This window comes from Mytilus edulis, chromosome 4 (genome assembly GCF_963676685.1).
Source record: "Mytilus edulis chromosome 4, xbMytEdul2.2, whole genome shotgun sequence".
In the NCBI taxonomy this organism is placed as follows: domain Eukaryota; kingdom Metazoa; phylum Mollusca; class Bivalvia; order Mytilida; family Mytilidae; genus Mytilus; species Mytilus edulis.
The window spans coordinates 66,500,218-66,523,760 of NC_092347.1; the positions used below are offsets into that span (position 1 = coordinate 66,500,218).

General features: G+C 32.1%; 1 protein-coding gene across 2 annotated transcripts in view; it reads left to right on the forward strand.

Annotated features, from left to right (window-relative positions):
- The window catches only part of LOC139520278 (neuropeptide Y receptor type 2-like), a 66,616-nt gene extending 47,567 nt beyond the window's left edge, over positions 1-19,049 (forward strand). For both annotated transcript variants that reach the window (XM_071312786.1, XM_071312787.1), the window contains one exon: positions 17,406-19,049. In XM_071312786.1, the coding sequence (XP_071168887.1) occupies positions 17,504-18,685 (1,182 nt within the window). In that variant the 5' untranslated portion in view covers positions 17,406-17,503 and the 3' untranslated portion in view covers positions 18,686-19,049. The remainder of the gene's footprint in view (positions 1-17,405) is intronic.
- Positions 19,050-23,543: the final 4,494 nt, after the last annotated feature.

Consider the following 23,543-nt stretch of genomic DNA (forward strand, 5'->3'; position numbering starts at 1 on the left):
TTACTGACATTTTTTTTTTATAAACAAGCTGTCGAAAGATCAATTTGATGACGGGCTGCATTGATCCTGTGTAAGATTATGACAAATTCATTGAAAAATTCCAGAAACTGTAAAATAAATTGGACTTGTAGTAAGAAATGAATTTATAAATTTCCTTTTTATATATTTGCACGATTGAAAACTAATTAGGTGTGACTTTCTGTCACGTAACTTTTTTGTATTTGGACTTACTATAGGTTGGCAGATGTAAAAATTTCACTCCTTGGTTGATTTTAGTATCTGCTTTTCATAGAAGAAATTAATATACTATACCAATGACCGTAAGAAATCTCGACTTTGAACAGATGTAAGCTTTATATATTCATGAGTATAAGCTTTCAAAAAAAGCTTGGTTAAAATTTTCCTATTAAATTACATCACGCTTCGAGAAAACTAGAGTTATTAATGTATCAGGTTAACATATCCAAGATCGACATCACCTCCGCTAGATCAAATAAGGTATGAATAAATGTTTGTGAGTCAACTCTGAAACTTCCTTTAGTATTATTCCTTTTAAAAACGCCATAAATAGTTATCATAGGTACCTGTCTTATATTTTGATACGCAAGACGTGCGTTTCGTCTACTCAGAACTCAGCAGTGACGTTCAGATAAGTTAGTTAGAAAGCCTAACAAGAATAAAGTTGAAGAGCACTGAAGACCAAAAATTCAAAAAGTTATGCCAAATGCAGCTAAGATAATCTTTCCCTGGGATTAGAAATCCTTAGTATTTCGAATAATTCATACTTTTGCAAACATTAACAGTGCAAACAATACGATTCTGTATAAAGTAATTACTGAAACACAGATCATAATAATTTCGAATCACAACTTTGATTCGAATTACATATGTTATTAATTTGTATTGACATGTGTTCCAAGAAATTATATATGGCCGTCTTCGGTTGTCGACCAAAACTTCCTTTCATGCTTTATTAATAAATCTATTATATGCCGTCGAACCTATCACTGGGTGCAAGACAAAAATGGCGTTTGTTATCAAAAAGGTCGTTTCTATGTATGTTGGCGTTTCTTTTTGAAGCAGTTCAGTGTTTTTGTTCTTTCGTTGTTTTCTTTTACAGTTTATTTGTTTTCCCACGTTTTGGTTTATGACCCGGATGTGTTACAGTTTAATCGATTAATGACCACTGAATAGTTGTAAACTAATGTTGCATTTATTTATCTTTTCGTCGTCTTTCGTTTTTTACCGTGGCGATGTTAGTTTCACCGCGATTGATGGCTTTTGAATATACCCGTGGTATCTTACGCATCTTTTTTGAGTCATCATTAACATACGATTACGAGCCACATATTAACTCAATAAACGAAACAGGGTCATTCAGTGAAAACACATCACAATCAATATCTCGAATGAAATATTATCTTTACATTACTTGTGGGTACCATTACTGTCTAGCTCTAGACTTTAGATATATGATTCTTTGATATTATCAATTTATCAGGTGTTAATGGCTATTCTCTTACTTGACTAGTTCAAATCAGTTTTGTATTATTAATTCGTATTTTACTACAAAATAGACACCAGTTAACATTCTTTTTCCCCGGTACAAATGATATTATATGATTGTCTCTACTAAAATAAAATACGAAAATTATCGAACTCCAAGGAAAATTCTAAACTTGCCCCTTACAAATGGCAAAATGAAAAGCTTTAACACATCAAACGTAAGGAAATACACTGTCATATTCTTGACTTGTTTCAGGCGTTTCCTTATGTACAAAACGGCTTTTGTAGCCATCTTAACCTCTCTGCCAAAGCAAAATTCAAACTAAAAAAAAAAGTCAAAAACAAACTGATAACGCCAAAGCCAAAGAATCAGAAGACAGTCAACAGTAAACAAAACCCGACGTACAAGACTAACCTTTTCAAAAACCGGGGAAGATCTCAGATTAATGTTACGAAACCAGAGTAACCTTCATTCCGAAACGGCACACTGATAATACTTTGGGCATTTGAAAATTCCTAATTCATCACATAAATATATAAACTTCTTCGGGCTTACATGTAGTTATCAGATATCTGCCAGGATTGCATTTGTATCTTCAAAAACGAAGAATTTCCACTTTAAAGCAACAAATCCCAACGGATTTAAAATTATTGTTCTCCTTTAAAAAAATCATCATATTATTTCATGACAAGATGAAATTAAGAAGTAAATGAATAAGAATAAAACGAAGAAACCTTTAAAGAACACATGGTCGAAATTTTAATTCGAATAATCCAACTATGGTTTTCAAGTAATATACGTGTTTACTTTTCAAGGACAACATGAAATAAACATATGCGACATTTAGTGTTAAAGTCTCACGGTGGGTATGGTTGTCCTGCGAGAGAACGTACTGTGCTGGTGATTTGGTCCTGACGGGTGCTGGTGATCAATGAAAAAATGTAAACAAAGACGAAAATAATGATTTTTGACGTTTTCACTCATAAAAAATGGAAGAAAACGGTTGAGATTTTTCAATTTTGTTTCTTATGGGTTCATATGTAAACCATTAAAAAGTTGACCCTCTAAACTTTTTCAGTAAGCGTAACACAGAAATGCTCATTTTCAGAAAATCTCGAACTGAAAAAATAAAACAAAAATGCTCATAGAGTCCGCTTTCTATACCGCAATCCACGCGACAAAACTATTTTGTGAAAAAACATTGCAATTTATTAACATTTAGCATTTTCTCAATTTATTCATGTCCTGATACTGTGCTGGTGGGTCCTGTCATTGTGCTGGTGGGTCCTGATACGGTGCTGGTGATTTTGGATAAGAAGTTGGTCATATTTGAAACAAATGTTACAAAATCAATAAAATTGGGCAGATAATTGTTGTCAATAGGATCTATGACTCCTATTTTAGCTCTTGTGCATCCATTTGGCTGTTTAATGTGTGTTTTGAAATGATCGTAACTTGTATTAAATAATTACATAAAAGGGCAATATCTTTCGTTCAATATCAGATAACAATATATAGTATCTAAAATAAGAATAGTTTTATTAAGATATTTTAAATGCCCCTTACATTGATGCTTCAACAATGATCAAAGCCAATGCCGCATAGACATGTTTGTTAGCGCTCCGCATACCCCTCCCCACTTCCACCCAACCAACCCTCCTCATCTCCTCCTTCATTGTTACAGTGGTGTACCAACACAACAATTTATTACATAAAATAATAACACAAAGACACACATTATTGAATAACGAATGCTTGCAGGTACTGAAAGCTAGTTCAAAGCCGCATTTTCAACTAATAGATAAACCATGTTCTCATATACAAAAATCCCAATCGTGTAGATTAAAAAAGTCTCAAAACTTAAGTTCACATTTTAATGTTTGATGAAGCAGAACTTTAAAAGTGTGCAGTGAATCTTGTTCTCACAACAGTTATTGTCATAATTATGTTTACATAAGACTCATAAAGGAATTAAGAAGGTACCAAGCAATATTTTACAGTTCAATTTAATGATCATGAATGGAAGGAAATGGTACGTAAGTTTACATAGGACAAAAAGAAATTGATATTATTTTTTGGCGAAAGACTTAAACGCTTCCTTGCATTATATAGTACAGCTCTTCTATAAAAGCATGCAAAAAAAACTTTGATTGATTTGCTTGCTATGTTTGCTTGGATGTTTTCAAACAATAGGTAGGCGGAGTTTCAGTACATACTGGGATTTGATTGGACAAATACAAACTGACAGGAATTGAAGTTAATGTATATTTTCCAAATAAATTGTAGTATATAGTAAACAGACTACTTACCTGTCGTTTACAAACATCCAAACAATCATAGCAAGCAATTTAATCAATGGTTTGCTTTGCATATATTTATAGAAGAGCTGTAAATTATAAAAAAAAAAAGAAATTTTGTTGTCGTAGATGGTTAAATCCTCAACAAAATCACAATATCTTTGTTGGAACGAATAAAGGTTTTAAATCAAATATTTTCGTGGACTTTTTAGCTTCCACCCTGACGAGACATGTTAGCTGTTCGTATGCTGTTGCACCTGACGCACGGAAACTTTCACATTTCCATCTTCTTTTCTGAAATATTTTACCCAGCTCATACTTGACAGGACTGTTATCCTAGTAAAAGGTGTAACCAATGAATTGAACACAAGTTAAAAATTCCATAATACTATATAATTCATTTTATGTGTCAATTTGTTCGAAAAAAGTCGAAAAGAAGAGAGTTTTTTTAATGCCATGATTATCTGCCGCTTTCTAGATCTATGCTTAGCATTTATTTCAGATGACATGGACTCCTCACCCTGGTGACCCTGCTGCCTTTCATAACTTTATCCGTATACATATATTAATAGATAAACAAAAGGCTGCAACTGGTATTTGATTCGTTGTAACGAGAATATTTGTGGTGAATGGAAACTGTGAGGGTCAAAATCTTAAATTGCTTATAAATGTTGCTGGACCCAGTTTCGTTATCTGATCTGAATTTTCTGAAATGTACAAGGTGATAGACATTTTGATTTTTTTTACTCGGTAAGTTTTGCCCTAATTGCTTGAATATTTGCAATATTAAAGCCGATTTCAATGAGTGTGTAGACAAAGGGAATATCTTTGGTTATCTTGCTTGCTGAACAGAAAAGTCATTGTTAGGTTATGTAAACTACCCTACTTTAAGAGTAGACTAGTCCGGCAAATGACACATCTTTCTGTCTGTAGGACCAGGCTAATTCGAAAGGAGGGTATAGACCTTACCTAACAATGACTTCACGGTTTAGCTAACAAGCAAGCTAACCAAAGATATAACATTTGCCTACATACTCAATGGAATCGGCTGTAACTAAAAACTCTAATACATTTTAACAGACAGTGGTCTGGTTTGTTGATGAATATTGTTTTTCCTAGATTCACTCTTGAAAAAATTATTTGGTAACATTTGGTCATTGTAATACGGACGCCAAGACAATAAATGAACCTCACACGATCCCTCGACACAGTTGAGCTTATATATGATCTTATAGCGATTCGGGTTGAAAATCAGTTGAAATTAAGCCAGTTATTTGTGTGTGTAGATTTGTATTGTTTTAAACTGTTATGACTTTTTAAAGTTAAATCTAGGTGTTTAATCTAAGAATTTCTTTTTTTAAACGTATTTACTTGTTTTATACTCAATTGGTAGTATGAAGTTACGAGATATTTTAATTTTTGAAATTGAAGGCACAATTAACAAAGCAAACGTTAGTTTCAAATACTTTTAAATAGATTTTTAAGGATAATGTACCCTTGTGTTGATCCCATGCTAAACATAACAAAAATTTCTGTACAAAGGTCTGTGAATTTTCTACAAAAATAGTGATTTTATTTTCACCAAATTCTCTTTTTCTACTAAATACAATAATGAACTATAAATAATAATGCTTTGCAAGAAGTTTCCCCTTGATACATGTATATGTACAAAATTATATCTCTATTATTCATTGTCTGTGCTGTTTTGATACTATTGCAGTTTGCACATTTTCGTAATTGACAGGCCACAGGAGGGGTGATAAACCATACACGAAAATATAAAATATTGATCTAAGTACTTAATTTGCATCTTCGAACCCCCACCCCGGCTTGTTTTTTAGGAGGGTGTCTAAAAATGGTCGATTACAGACAGCCGAGTACGCATTTTACTTTCCAGGCGTGTTTACGTTGATTGTTAAAGTCCTGAAAACGGATAGATAGAAACAAAAATGTTTGATTTATCTGGCTTTAGATTCAGTTTTTTTAAATATAAATTAAGTCTACATTTTAATATAATAATACTAAGAATTCACAATATAAAAAAATGCAGAAAAAAAATGGAGATGTGAAATATCGTAATAAGCAGTCATTACTACAGAGATGGTGAGTTTGACACACAAAACTTAAAAGCTTAGTGATATTACCAATATTAAAATAAAAATGTATGATAGTTTGGTAGTTTTTCCATTTACTCATTTTCAATCATAATTAAGGCACATTTGATTTTTTATTCATAAAATATTTAAATATAGAAAAGTAGGACACATTGTTCACTTCCTCCCCTGTAATTCTTTATCAAAAATATTTATTTATTTTGGAATTTTGAAATGAAAAAGCTAAGAAATCTTTGTTTTGTTAATGTTCTCTAGGTTATCTCGTCTTCATTCTCTGACATATTCTCTGACATATTCTAGTCTGCCCTTTCATAAAATAGTGATTTTTTTTAGTGTTCTATCGAACTTTCGAAAAAAAATACCTGATAACCGTTCAGACAAAAAAAATATGTTGAAAAAATCTTACAGATACAGCAAGTGATTCTTAATAGCTGTAAGATACATTTTTCTTTTAAAATACAGCTTTTAAATCTTACGGGAAACTATTCCAAGCTTAACACTTTCACTGTAACCTCGCTCTAACTTATCCCCCATCCCCCCCAAAAAAACCAAACAAACAAACCCGCAATACTATTGTCATTCTTATAGTCAGCACTCAATTTTTCACAAACAAATGTGTTTTAAGCTGCTAAAGACATATGATTCAAACGCTCAGAAAGTCCTTTCTTCTATATTTTTGCTCTCCATTTTTATACAAAACCTTTTACATTTTTATTTTATGGGTTATTGTTGAAGGTCGTACAATGACGTATGGTTGTTAACACATACTTTCTTTGGTTTCTTATGGAAATTTGTCCATTGACAACAAACATACAACATCATCTACTTTATATAAGTATTGTATAAATTACAACGTATTTTGGCGATCTTGCAAAATGATCGTAATCCCGAAAATCGTAAACATATTTTCTTATCTTAAAAGGGGGCAAGAAGGGTTCCATTAACAGGCCAATAAATAAAATCACAGTTAATTATAAAAAGAATAAAAAATAGGTTTTTTTTTCTCTCATAATAACAGTAAACAGATTCATAACAATGTCAATTTCAAGAAAGCAGACAACAGTTAATTACTAGTAGTCAATAACAGTACAGCATCAATGATCTTGACTGAATATTTGCCACTTTTAACTAAAATATAAAGGCACAGAACCAGGACATAGGAGCACAGAACCAGGACCGTTTTTCTTATCACCAGCACATCGTCAGGACAATTCCGTTTAACGAACTTGCACGACTCTTGCAATTTTATATTGTTGTAATATACTTTGCATGGTACTTATGACGCATCAGAGAAAAATTAAGCAACAAAACAGTCGTTTTATTGCCGTTCTGATACAATGTAAACAAACCCACCAGCACAGAATCAGGACCCACCAGCACCCGTCAGGACCAAATCACCAGCACAGTACGTTCTCTCGCAGGACAACCATACCCACCGTGAGTCTACTCGATTACTAATTTTCAATTTGATATTCAATGTATTATTTTATTGAACTTATCCAATTTAAATCTATTGTAACGCTCACTGTTATATCCAGCTAATGGCCAAATTTCTAAGTTACAAAATATTGAATCAATAAAGTGCTATGACATTCCACTGAAATTTATCAAGACTATTAGTAAATGTAACTCTAAAGCCATGCTTCGTCAACTCCGTACCATTTGCAATTTCTAAAAAGATGCATCGGCGGTGTAATGGTTAAAAGATAAAGATAAATTTAAAAAAAAGTCGATTCGGGATTAACATTAACATTCTTGTTGACAAATAAAGGCAAAAGTAGTATATATACCGGTGTTCAAAAGTCATAAATGAGAGATAACAAATCCGGGTTACAAACTAAAGCCGAGAGAAATACATCAACTACCAGAGATAGAAATAATAAAAAAACAAAAACAAACCCAGGAACACTAAAGTGCAACAAAAACAAAAGTCAACATCATAGAAAAAACTATTTAATAACAACTGCCATATTCCTGACTTTGTACAGGAAATTTTAAGAAAAATGGTGGGTTGAATCTAATTTAATAGCTAGACAAACATCCTGTTTTATAACAATATTAAAAAAATATCGCTAATTGACAACACTTCTTGACAGAAATACAGCACAAACACGCAAAAGAACATTCAAGCAAAACAACAAACGTGCAAGTATTGTAAGTAAACTAAAATGAATTATTTTAAATCGTTCACCATGTACGAAACAAAATCTGGACACAAGGTAAAACCGAAAAGTTTTGAAAATGAAATGCATGCTTATCAAGGGAAAATGTAGAATGGTATAGAAGACACAGAATTTGAATGTGCAATTTTTTTCTTCTTCATTCTAGTATCTCTCATGGTTTTAATGACACCAATAAAAACCTGCTTTTTATCCCCTTTAGTCTGTGCTCAATCTGAAAATGGATACCTTTAAGGATAATTGTGGCAAAGCTTGGTTCCAATTTTCCGTGCAGTTGCAGCCAGGAATTCTGTCACCGAAATTCAAGGCGAGAGAAAAACTCGCATGACCCTTTGGGACAAATTAAATGAGCTGAACTGAATTTTCTATATTACCTATATCTAAAAAGAAATATTCCTGTTTAGGGTATAACAATTACGCAACTATATTTAGTAAACCTTTTGTGTTTAATATCGTATGAAATAAACAGCCAATACATTTCGAAAAGTATTTCTATAGATATGAAGTTAGGGTCCTCTCAATATCTTTGCAAACACATAAAAATAAAATTGGCGGAAGAATGTCATTCAATACAGAATGAGGAAATGTCTTTCGGTACCTTTCTTCATCGGTTAAACAAAATGCAATTTCCTGTATCACCCATACCGGATATGACGTTCAGAGACATGGAATCTAGAACTTTTATTCCCGCATAAAATAGAAAATGAGTCACCGTAAAACTACTAAAAAAAATGAAATGAAATAGATGTGGCAATCAAAAGATACGAATTGAAAAAAAATTAACGTACTACTCCACGGCAAAACGAATGCATAGATATCTAGTTTCAATATTAAATACATATTTTAGAGATTTGAAAACGATTATTGATCATCTTAATATTATATGACCGTTGAATCGCTAATGGAAAGTGGATAAATACGATTGAAGTGTACTATAGCTATAAGATGATTTATATTACTATATATAAATCTTCAGAATGATAAATGTAGTTGAGCAGTACATAGAAAGACTCATCAGAAAAACAAACCCAAAATACTTTATGCATCATGATTCTATTCTTAATTGCATGATTCAACCAGTAAATGTACAAATACACCAACCACAGACAGATTATTGTCAATATCAGCTTGTGTGTATCCCATCATCCCTCATATAAAAGGGAATAGGAAGAAAGATGGTTAAAAAAATCGGGCTTCTCAAATATGTCTTTTAGCACAGCTAAATTTGGCCTTCTCAACATTGCCTTTCAGAACAGATACATTTGGATTTCTCTGTCATAACTTGCACAATAAAGGCAAGCCTTCTCTATCATGCCTATCAGAACAAATAAATTCAATCTTTTGGAGTATGCCATATACAGAACAAATGTTTAGCTTACCATAAGGTCCGACGAAAAAACAAACACAAATATATTATTTATCAGAGGAAATGATTTTTTAAATCTAGAAATGAAATTTGGTTTAGGAAAACAAAAATTCATATTGATAATTTATTTCTAGATAATGAAAAAAATAACAAGAACTATTTGTATTGTTTTAAAACGACATCCAGTTGTATGTGATGTAGTTTATCAAGGTTTGTTAACAGTGTTTATAATAAAGGCAGTAACAGTAGTAACAGTAGTTTACTGTTGTTCAAAACTCATAAATCGATCGAGAAAAAACGAATCCGGGTTACAAACTAATGCTTAGGGAAACACATCAACTATATGAGATAAGCGAGGGAACAACAGGAATACCGAAGTGTCTGTGTGTTTTTCTCTCACTGGCTTGATGATGAGCCGTAATAGTTAGATTTGATACAAAACAAGGAAAAACAGATATTGCTTTCACTTATAAAAATATCCTTTATTGTTATCCATTTATATCCTATAATTAAAGGCATTGTATAATTAATGAACACGGAAATGAGGAAGAAATACTAACACCCCGTTTATACTGGCAACGAATTTGAATCGATCTTAAAAAGACCAGTTCGCGTTTACATTGCACAAGCAAGATCTTATTTAATCCTGTGCGTTTACACTACAACATAAAAAGATCGTTCTGACCTATATTTTCCTATCTAAATATAACAAACACCTGAAAAAGATCGATCGCGGTCGATTTAAGCGTTTACACCCAAAAAAAGATCGATTCAAATAGGATCGATCTTTTTAAAACCACCTCTAGAGGTAGACTTTTTAAGTCCGATTAAAGATCGATCTTACCCAGTTACACTGGACCAATAAAGATCGATCTGTTTTTGTCAGTGTAAACGGGGTCTTAGTCTGTGAGCATGTGTCGTGATTCAACATACTAACGTACGATTTATATGCAAATGAACACATTTTAAATTCCATGATGCTTAAACATCAGGAAGCATTGTAACATGATTTTATCTAAAGCACATCTTGTTCAATTTACATGTATATTTATATACGGAAATAAAAACCTGCGATAATGATGTTCATATTTCATTTCAAGAACTAAATATCAATGTCTATTTTCTGGCTACATTACTTGACAAATTCAATCAAAAAAACGATACAGCTTGTTATTTAACACAAAATTGAATAGTTCAGTTGGTAAAATTTATCTTAATAGGTTTTCGAAACTTTAAATTAAAGTATAGTCTGAAGATGATGGTTTTAGATGGTTTAAGTGCATGTAAAAATCTTGACGGTTGTTTATTGATTTGTGATAGTCAACTTTAAAATGAATATTCAATTGATTTTGTTAAGTTTCTGTAATCCACACTAATACGTCGATGAAATCTCTTCTTGAAGACTATGAAAATAATTGTATACTGAAAAGATTTGTAACCATGGCAACACTTACTTTTTGCAACAATGAAATGATTTACGTTAATCCCCTTGTTATTTTGCCATTGTACGTTTTAAAGATTCTATATAAATGATGGGTCTCGTGTGAATAGTTCTGATTTTGTTGGAAATTAATTGTCGTCATCCATTACTGAATTGATGGCTTAACGTTGACTTGGGTGGGACGTTTCTTATATAATGGGATTCTGATTTATGGATTTATATGTTACAGTAATATGAATGTAAAAATGATTTGTCTTTTACAATTTTCTACTTTGTAAGAGTACAGTTTTTTGTGTTGCCATGTACTTTGTCGGTAAAACAAAATCGTCTTAGTTTAAATGGTAATTGCATTCAAATCTTTTAAATCTGTTAAATTGCTATTTGCGTTAACTTCCCTTTTCTTTTGCTAAGTATATTGTATCCCCCGGTATTCCATCATTAATGTATGTTTTCTTAGTACTTAATTCAGCAAAAAAAAAACTATCTTGCAAGCTTTGGAGGAAAAACGTATGCATGCGTTGGTATTTTTTTTTTTGAATTGTTTCACATTGTATCATGCCAGGACCTTTTATTGTTTCCAAAATATTAAGGATTTTGATTATTATCCTTAAAGTGTATGGCACGAAGGACGTTTAGACGGTCTCGTGTCCATATCTTCTTCGCTCTGTTGCGGTGAGATCGATATAACCTGGAGGGGCGCAAAAAAAAGGCAATCTTTTGCGTCTGCACAAAGATTCATTTACCTGTTACCAGACACATAATTCTCGTTATTGAGTTCAAAGTCAAGCAGCAAATCGGTAAATCATTGTTTTTAAACAATGATTTAATTGGTTCCAAATCAGCCGATATTTCATAGTGCTATTTTGGAAAGTAAATGCATAAATCTGTCGCTTCCTATTTTTAGGGAGAAAATATATATACAGTAATGATATCCCTGTAATGACGTCAATATTGCCTTATTTACTTATATTTATGGTCGCCATCATAAATTAGGGCAAAATGTGAAATAATGTGGCACGCGACTTTTTTGGTAGCATTGTTTATTGATTGGTCGAACTTATTAGTGAAAGACTATCGACATGAACAAGGCGTTCAATCAGAAGCGATAACAAAGTTAATATAGCGAGGTATATAACTAACTTATTGTTTTGTTATTCTGTCAGTCGGTAATTTGAAGGGTAATACTCGAGAAGGCAAAATCTTAGTTGATATATTAATTCCATCATCGTGACTTTGACGAGATTTTCCACATTCGGATTGCTTAATCCAATCCAATTAGGACAGGCTAAGACAGGGATTGATGCAAATTAAACAGGAATGGAGAAAGCTAGAATGCGACTTACTTTGATACAATGTAAAAATAAATAGGATTGTGTATTTTTCTACATTTGAAGTCCATTCGAGAACAATAAAGTATTATAGGATCCTGTCTGATGAAGGACAATTAATGAGATTTTCTCTGGAAAGTCTATTATGTTATCAATGCATAAAAGACGACATAAAGAAATCTGATCCTTTTCTCTGTGTTGACTTATTTGACATATGATAATAGAATGGCGTTGTCATCGATTCACTCATTCTACTACAGTGGAATATTTCTTAAGTATCAATTTACAAGAATACTTTTTTTAAAACTGGTTTAAGAATCATTATTACATACACTAATACGAGTTTCCTTTCTATTTTAATATAACTTTTCATTAGTATTTGTAAAAGCTTTTCTTGGGGAATCATAAAGGATCGAACTATAAACCCTGTTTCTTGACAAGTTTTTGTACTTAAAGGATTTATAATTTACACGATATACATATAATTTGAAAGGTTAAATTTTACTTACCGTTATCAATTTAAGCATTTCAATGTACATGGTAGTGAATGTTACGATTTTGTATGGTCAGAATAATAAATGAACTGCAGGGCAAACAGTTTACTTTGCTTCTACTTAACATATTACTATTTAGAGTTTAACCTTTAAAGATATTTTTTTTAGCTTTCTAAAATCAGTTACAGTGTCATATGATCTGTTTACATGATATCATAATGACATATGCATCTATTATGATACACCACTCTGAATGATTAAAGTAATGCATATCTCGGAATCGGCTTACAAGTAAAATACGACACTTAAGTTCACCCAAGTGGACTGTTAATACAAACAATCCTTATCCAAGCTTAAATGCAACGATATCACAATAACATGGTGCATATTTAATAATTATGTAGTTGTTGCATGAATAATTTGATTATACTAAGTACAATTGGTAATGGGGGATATAATTGCAAAACGAATCTTGCGCTTATTCAATGATGAAGAGAAATGACCTGTTCTTAATAATAGAACAACAGGATTAATTGAACCTCATAGAATAAACCAGTACTCTTGGTTAACCGACAGTTGCTGTACGATTAACAGAAAGTTTCTTTATAATTGCTAATTATTTATAACAAATTCTGATAAACATGAGTTTGTGCAAGGGCAATGGATAGGAACATAATTGTTTTTAAGTCATTGTAATAAACGTCTTATATTTTTTCAATATGACATGAAATAATCGTTGCTTCTTTGGGTTGAAAAAATGTTCACATTGTATCATAAGGGTGTTAGTATATTTTCATGTCCTTTCACCTATGCAGACGGGTTGAACTTAGTTATGTTGTATGTTTATGAAATATGATCACACCATTTTGTCTGCTGCATCCAAATTATTGTCACTTTAAACAATTATGTCTATATGGATTAGCTCACACAATGTTGCCAATGAAAGGGACAATATAAATGTGAGGGTTGACTATCTATAAAAACCAGACAAGTTTAAGGCTCCATATTGAAGACCGAACTTTGACCTTTTACAAATTGTGACTTGGATTGTGAGTTGTCTCATTGGCAATCATTCCTCATCTTCTTTTTTTCACATCAACTAATAATCCCGTTCTTCGAGAAATGGCTGATCAGTCGTTCCATTGGTTGATTCAGTCGAGCGTTTTGTTTTTGTCAGTTTTATGGACTGTACATTTCTTAATTCACCTTGGTGTTAAATATCTTTGTAACTACATTTTGTCATTTAGGTCTCTGCATTGTAGTAGTCACTGTAATTTAACAACCAAATCATGTGGATATATGGCTGACAACTAATGTTCTGTGTCGTCTTGGCTGTGTTAAGTAGCGAGAAACGAAAGTTATTCTGTTTATAATTCATTTAATGTTTACTCTCCCACAGAGACTAATTCGTCCTTGATTTGTTAAACGTTCGACACGCTAGCGTTGTTTTGGCAGGGCCTTTCCTCGATGATCTCGAAAGTTCTTTTTGAAGTGATTGCAGAAAGTTTAAATCGGAAGTGGAAAATGAGCAAGAAATAATTTTGAGCTCCCCTTCATGTATGTTATCAATGTTTATTCAGTCTTTCCTAAAATTGACAAAAATTTAACCTCAAAATAAAATATTCCGTATGGTATATTGATATATTTAATACTGAATGTATTTTTTGCTTAAAGTACTTTGTCAAATACCACATTCATATTCATCGACGAAGTACTAAAGTGTTTATATTTCGCTCATAGCATATAAAACATGTGAATAAAAATGACAGAAACAATCAAAGACTTACTATTTAAAAAAATCATATATTCCCCAAATAACGAAAACCATTAAGATAATGCATTCTACGCCTACTGACAAGGTTTCGGGCTTTCGACACATACATAAATATGCAGGGGTTAATCTGCTTTGTTTTGTGATCTCAATCTAACCTTTTTTTTAACATTGTGGTTCTTAAGATTTAAGAATCGGATAATTTCAATTCTTATGTAATATCTATTCAAGTGAAGTCTAAGAGATCTTACTCAAATGTTCAACTATTATAGTGATTTATTTGTCCTCTATTGAAGTTTTATTCTAACCACATGACTCTATTATGCGAAAGGTTATATTTAGGAGACTTCTCGTACTACATTTTTAGTCTCTAGATACCTTTTAATTTTTATATCCCTTGGCAAATATTCATTTTTTTCAGACACTTAGATTTGATTTCTCTGTAGTCATTTACTGTCTGTATTTTATACTTAAATGGACACATACACTCATCTTCTGAAACATTTGGCGTTACTCAACATTGCTCGAAGATTTCTTATTTAACTTGCTATTCTCATGGCGCTTTTAAATGTCCATTATTCTAAACATACATGTATATATTCTCTTTGAAATCTTAGGGATGACTTTTTGAAAGACATTAATTATAGTCTGTTAACCCAGCCTATTAACTTTTTGTTTTAAGTGAGTATATATAATAAGACATAACCGGATCGTTTGTCAGTCCAGTTGCTGTTAAAAATAATTATCCTTGGAAAACATTAACAACTTTTTTACGGGCCATTTGCATGACAAAAACGATCAACGCAGTCAGTGCGAAAAAAAACAGTCCATAGGTTTAACATTATACAATAGTTATGATCATGTTTCCTTATAGAATTTACATATGGCAGAATTGAAAATGGCACTATATGGTCCCTAAACTCTGTTAAACGTATTAGAAGTTGTCAATGAGAAAGTGCATCGACATTTAGCAATATAAATTGAGAAGATCACGACAAAAATAAATAAAAATAGTCCCAGCGTGCTTGTCTTTTTAAGAGTATACTTATTTGTAAGTAATCAGTCACTCCATGCAAAATAGTCCCAGCATGCCTGTCTTCTTAAGAGAGTACTAAATTGTAAGTAATCAGTCACTCCTGAAACTAATTTAACCTACATGTATATGATCAGTTGCTTCTGCTATTGGATTATGTGTCTTATTAAAATGGCGGCGAATAAAAGAAAATTTATTGCTCATTTATTTCCGCTGGGTCATCGTTTATGGACAATAACTAATAAACAAGCAATGGCACTTGAAGCTAATCAGATATTCAATATAGATGGTCTGGTAACGGATACAGTTCTTTGGGTTTTTCCATCAAACCAGTTTCCGTTACTAATTTGGTGTTGTTTCACTGGTCATTGTATAAAAGTTTGTGGGAAGAGAATTTTGCAGCCAAATCATTTATTTAGACAGTTTGTCTATACTGTAGTTAGTTTATGGTTTTTATTCGGGTAATGGTTTCTTATACTTCGACTTTCTTACAATTCTCAAGATACAGTGTTATAAAATACCTTTTTGATCTTTTGAGAAAAAAATAATCTTAAAAAATATAATTTTCTACAAAGACCAACCGATTGAAAAAAATTCCAGTATATCCTGCAATTATACCATATCTCCTTATAGTTTTATAAACTTATGAAGGACTTCGGTGCTCCAAACTTTCTCGAAGTTCTGTAGAGTTTATGAGCTACGCTCTTTGTTTGGAAGTTGATATTTTTATATTGAGCTATTTCTTGCCAAAATTCAGCTATTCAAAAATTGCAATTTCTGATAAACAAGTACACATGTGTATGCAGTAAACGTTAAAGTAGCTTTTATATAGTCGTCTAAATGAACTGGTTATCCTATCAAAGTAACTATTAAGTTGTGAGAAGATGGTTTTCCATATACTTATACAGTGGGTATTTCTGCTTTCGTCTAGGAATCACCCATTTTGAAAAAGACCTTGGATATTGAAAATATACATTTTTAGAATAATTTTATAAGATTCACTATAACATAGATTTTTGAGGAGTGTAACGTGAAAAGAAAAGTCATATTATTTATTATATTTTGAAATATTGTGTTGTTGTAACATGTTACTAGTATCTGATACTGATGAGAGAAATGGTGCATCAGATGACTTGTATCAGCAAGTAATGAATTTTAAGATTCCATAGAAGCAGAAGTGTGTAAAATTCTTTCCAATTATTTCATTCTAATGACAAACGGTATGACGTAATAATTTCAACTTTAATAGTTTGAGATTATATCATAAGACAATGCGCTACAGTTGTTTTCAGTTGTAATGTCTTTCCTCACCATGCATGATATCGTTAAAGATTAGAAATAAAATATTTTCATCATTGAGTTATTTCATATTTACCATAAAATACGTAAAAATAAATAACAAAAATTAACAAAATATTTGACAGTACACCAGCATACAAACCCCTAACACGCAACCTTTCCCGGAAAAATACCGGACAATCATATACAGTTTACAAAGACCACACACCCAGATAGATCGACTTGGTAACACACTGAAAAAAGCAAGTCACACAATAGTTCTGAAAAGTTTGTTGCTCTTTCCGTATAAAAATCAAAGAGGTAATTGATAAGAACTATTTTTTTGCACGCGTAGAAGTTTATTTTAACTACGTGAATATTACCCACGCGATTCAATCGTTTCATTCGATAATTTTCATGTGTAGCAAAATTACGACATAAATGCATGATGCAATCGTCTACATTTTACAAAACAAACCTTCTTTTATAAAGTAGTGATAACAAGTATAAAAACTGCTAATACTATTGATACCGCGGTATGTTAATATCATTTCACAGGAGATTCATTTTAAATTTAAACGTTTTTATCGTTTCAGGTATTGTAGTTTCCAAAGACGACACGATAAACCATCAATCAAAACCTTTCAACACGAATATCATATCTTGCTGATTAAATCAAACTGCTGTAGTCACGATGGAGAATACTACAAACATGACAAATGCTACAATGGAGGGTAACCATACCATCACTGACCAAGTAATGCATAAACCTGTACTGATGGGTATATTTGTACTGCTGTATTGTATTATATTTTTGTTAGGTGTTAGTGGAAACACTCTTGTGGTTTATGTTGTCGTACGGAACAAGACAATGCAAACCATTACTAATATTTTCATAACAAATTTGGCTGTATCAGATATCTTAATGTGTTTGCTAGCAGTACCGTTTACTCCGCTTGGATATTTCCTCCAGTCCTGGGTATTTGGAGAGGCACTTTGTCATATAGTACCGATGTCATTAGGTATATGTGTGTATGTATCAACGCTTACTTCTACTGCCATAGCTGTTGACCGTTATTTTGTTATTGTATACCCGTTTAAACCACGAATGAAGGTTTTTGTATGTCTGCTGATGATCGTTGCTATCTGGGTCATATCTATTTCTATATCCCTCCCACTTGGTATTTATATGGAACTTACTCCTCAAGCGGATGAATCATTTATGTGTCGGGAGAAATGGCCACGTGTTCAAGCAGGGCAGTTTTTCACAGTCACTAGTCTAATCCTTCAGTACATTGTGCCTTGCAGTATAATTACTTATTGTTACACGAAGGTGTCTCTAGCTTTGAAAAAACGTTCCCGGTCAAAAATTGGAAGTGGATCAAAATCTAGGGAGCGAGACGAAATGGAAATTAAGAGAAAACGACGTACAAACAAAATGTTAATCGCTATGGTAACTATATTTGTTTGTTGTTGGCTACCATTGAACATAGTACTTTTAACAGCTGAATATATTTCATCTTTCTCAAAGTGGTACTTCTATACACTGTTATTCTTTAGCGCTCACGTGATAGCAATGAGCTCTACTATTTACAATCCATTTTTATACGCTTGGATGAATGACAATTTTAAGAAAGAGTTTAAGCAAGTTTTGCCCTTTCTATTTAAAAGAGACCGCGAAAGGCCAGTGAACGGAAGTTATACTCAGTATACACATGTTGACAATCAACCCTCTGTTGTAATTAACAAATCTCCTCAAAAAGACCCGGATGACAATAAACTAGATGGCAAGGTTACAAAAGCATATTACGACACTGAATCAGAAAAAGTTCAACTCAATGTTAACCATGAAGGTGACACAGAGGACTCTGTATGACAGTTTATAGTGTGTTCTCGTAAAATCTCGCCACACGGAGTGACACCACACGCGATTAACAGTCTGACAATAGTGCCTGGCAAATCGGAGTGAGTTTGGAATCTAGATACTTAAAACTACTGATTATATGAATTAGAATGATGTTTGAATTTGTGGAACATAAAATATGTTCTAATGCTTCAAAAGGGTATATTTAACTCTTTGTAGGAGATCGCAAACAAAATAAACAAGCTCATTCAGTTAGTTGTATGTATCATATTGTAAAAATGTTTCGCTTTGTGACTATCAGTGTGATTATGTTTCATTCATTATCTGTACATAATTGTTGTTTTATTTGTGAAATAAAATCGAACTCTTAGTTCTATACAGGAAGTTAATATCGATGATAGCAACGTTCAACTCTCTAATTGGAGCCTTTCATGAAACAGTCCATGTTATGTGTTAACATTCCAAATAATGATAGATCATGTCATAGTAAAACTTTCAATTGCGTTGCCATGAAAGGATATCAAGAGGACAATAAAAAAACATTAGTCGAATAAAGACATACCGACAATTCCATGGAACACGAACATGAAAAAAAAGATCAAGCTTCAACACACCACATAGAAAACAAACGATAGAGCAACACGAACTACACTAAAAACGGTAATGAAAACAGTAGCAACGGATGGATTAAAAGTGTTTGCCCTACTAGACAAATCAATCATGTTACTCGTGGTGAAATGCACTGGGTGACGAATATAAAAAAAACATAAAAAGAAGGAAAAGATAGTCGTTACATGGTTTTAATAAGCAGAGTCGGTATATTATTAATAGGACACTCCAATAACATATTTACTTTAATATTGTAATTGTGTACGCTTATGGTTGTACTAAAAGGACTTGGAAAGACATACAAATGCAGTACAGCGATTAAAAGATATGTTTGATAAAAAAAATAAATTAAAAAAAAAACACAAACTATAAAGGACAAATGTTAACGCTCATACAAAACCATAACTATATTAAATCGAGTAAAACTGTTTTTGTATACACAGTTATGAAGATATTTTGATGTGGAAAACAAATTATGATTAGGACTTAAAAGATGTATATGTACACTGTCGACATTTTTTGTTTTGGTACAGCCTGCTATATGGTGATTATGTCAAACGTTTAAACACTGTGTGTTAATCGTTAACCCATTGCAATAAAAGGAAGAAAAAAACAAACAACCCAGGAGACTATAAGTGTTCATAAGTCGAATAGAAAATAGATAGCACCATGGAGGAAAAAAAATGAAAAGCATCAGTCAGCAAAAAATATCACGAAAACTAAGTTTTAAGGTGGTACCCAACATTTTAACTAAAATTAATTTGGCTCGTTTAATTTTCATAAAATTTTGACAAAGTATACACTTTGACCCTTTGACAAAAATATAAAAATTTCAAAAAATTTTAGCCAACTGTTTTATCAGAAAAATTACACTGGTTATATAGCAGTTTGACAAACACTTATTTTGATCATCGAGAAGCTTAATATTCCCTTAACAACACAACGTAATTAAAACGTTTAGCTGATTTTACAGAGTTATCTCCCTGTAGTGTTAGGTACCACCTTAATAACACAAACATTGACCAGCAAGCGGAGAGTAAACTTGAAGCCAGGAATCATCGGAATGAAATGGTTCTTTAATACAACTTTTCGCTCACGTATTTGCCTTAGTTTAATGGTGTATCAAGCTGTCTACGAGTTTGTTCTCATCATTGGTTAAACATGAGTAACAGAAATGAAAACATTGTGTACATTTTGTTTTCCTGTAATAATAATTTGTAAAATTTGCGGTCGATTTATAATATCTTAACCCATTTCGAATATCATATAATATATCTAGCATTGCATAGCAAAATATCAAGGTTTATATACTTAGACATTCGTGTTGACACATTGTTTATGCCGCAATCAGGTTGAGTTTAGCATATCCAAATTTACTTAAATGATACTCGAATATCAATTCAATTATATGTATTGAATGAGTGATCATACAACTCTTTAATATGTTATAAAAAAAATCTGCAAAACATAAACTAGTTTTTAAATTTATAAGTTGTGGGCGTTGATAAAAAGCAAGCATGCCAAGAGTTCAATAATACATGTACACGAACCAATATTTATAAAAATAACAGTAAAGGGGACTAAATAAGCAAAGAATAACAGGAAGTTGAACTAGTCTATGTTGATACTGTAAATTAAATCATAAGTTTATCCACCTTAAATGCTAATTTTAAGACCAGAATAATGTTTGTTATGCGCATATTCAGACTGCATAGTGCATAAACCGTCACCTCAATTTTTATTCCAATTCATTGAACCATTTACACGTCAAAAAGTTGTGTGTAATTTCTCTTGGATGATTCTTGGATAGCATTACTTTCGATTCCATCAAGGTCGTCCTTGAAAAATTTAGAATGTTTTTTTTTCGCGAATGGAGTAAACAGAGACATATATACACATATATATATGTCTCTGGAGTAAACATAATCTTGAACATTATAAAGGAAACAGACTTTCCTTCAAATCCCGACAGAGGACAGCGACGATTATAAAAGAACAAGCATAATATTGCTCATTAAGGGCAAGTTTTTGTAACAAATGAACATAGATAAATAAACTACATGTATGTAGTATTTTCTTAGACATGTAAGGGTTTCTTATGCTATTGTCATGTTATAATACTTAAATCCCATACTGTTCTAAGCTTTCAATCGTGTATTACCAATGTTATTTCAACTGATCGGGCGGAGCTTATGTTTTAATTTGCATAAGGACAGTCTATTTGAAGATGTGTGTGATAAGGATGATTGCCGTTATAATTATTACTGATTTCTAATCACCTATCAGTGTCATCAAAAGAATTTACAAAACAATGACTCAGTCTGGACACTTCATTGATGAGTTTATCCTAAAACACCTAACTATAGATGGACTTGTTTATTGTGAGCGAATCCTTTAAACCCCGCCCAGTCAAGTGTAATAAATAGAGTAATATCCTCGTGTAAATTCGCTTCGCTCCATCTGGATATACGGAATTGACCTAGTTGTGCAAATGACTTAACCGTTACATAAATTAAATGATCATGTAATAATTTGGTGTTCCCAAGATTCATCAGGAATGTTCAAAACAAAACAAAAAAAAAAAAAAAAAAAATGAAAAGTGTGGCTGTATTTTTAATGCAGAAAGAATATATTATTACCATACCTGAAGTAATCATAATAGCCAAAATCGTCCTTAATGAATTTTACCTGAGGGAGTTCAAATCCTTTTTGCTTTATAAATTTGTAATATATCAATGGAGAACTTATGAAAAACATGTCAAAATCATTTGGTGCATAAGGACTAGCAGCAGTATCGACCTAGTTCTTGAAATTGAAAATAACTCTTTATTAATTTGCGGCATCACAAGCACTTATCTGAATGCATCTTTATCAGGAACGACCAAATATGAGAAATGTAAAGCCAAGGAAGAATATTTTAATAACCTGGTGAGCTACAATGATCTATACAGACCCTATAAAGAATATCCAAATCATCCTAAGGTATAAATGTATAATCTCTTCTTTTCACTTCAGTATGAAAAAATAAAATGACAAAAATTCCGAAACCCAGGGAAAATTCAAAACTGACAGTCCTTTAACAAATGACGAAAACAAAAGCTCAAACACATCAAACGAGTGGAACACAACTGTCATACTCCTAACTTGGTACAGGTATTTCCTTATGAGGAAAATGGTGAGTTAAACCTGGTTTTAAGCTAGCATAACCTCTCACTTGTACGATAGTATGATTTGCACTAAATCAAATTATGTTGACAACAATGTGTGAGCAAAATAAACAGAAATAGTTATGACCATTTTCCTGCTGATAAACTTGATCAGACATGATTACTAGTGGACTGTGTGTATTCCACCGATTTCCCACTTTTTCATGTAACTAAATATCAACTTTAACTATATATCAGGCACTGAAGTGTATCCTGTATTTGGTTTCATGCCTTTTCTCCCTCTTTTCTTATGTAATTGCTTGCTTCGTTCTCATAAATAAGGAAATGGTAGGACTCTTGACTCGATGAAACCCACCATATTCAATTTTGTTTGTTCAAAGACAGGTAGCAACCATGTTTGGGTTTATTTTTTTTGTAGTAGTTTTGTTTGTACATTTTTCTCATTTTTTTTGGTATTTAGCTATAAGACAAAATTGATTGTTTTCCTTCACGGAAGTGTCTTTTGCTGATACGAACACGAAGGAAGCGAACCAGCCATAAAATGCTTACAAAATACGAAGATGATGCATGAATATTGCCACTTAGACAAGACAAATCACTAATTGGAATCGCAAATGACCACATAGATGTAACAATGCTAAATAAGGAGAAGGTATACAGATTTTCCAAGAGCCAAGTTCAATTATAAACATTGGTGTTAAAAAAAGTCGGAATCGTGTATATTTGAGATTAATCTTCACTTAAGGAAAGGACATGACCTGTATAGCGGAAACATAATATAAAGTAATTGGCGATTAACATTCATTTTTCTTTTGTAAAACAGTATCTTGGGTGAATTCAGCTTCATTTGAACAAAGAAACACATCCTTGACAGAAATAGAGGTTCATACATAGTCATTGCCAATCAGAATAATTATAGAGTCCATCGAATCGAAAGAAAGAAGCCGCTATTAATTTTAAACATGTAAAAACTCCAGCATTTAAACAGTATCTTTTTGACGGTTTTATTCTTGTTAACATTCATCTAAACAGGACCCACAAAATACATTTGCATGCATTTTAATTTTAAACATCCCAACTGTGTGCCTCGGGAA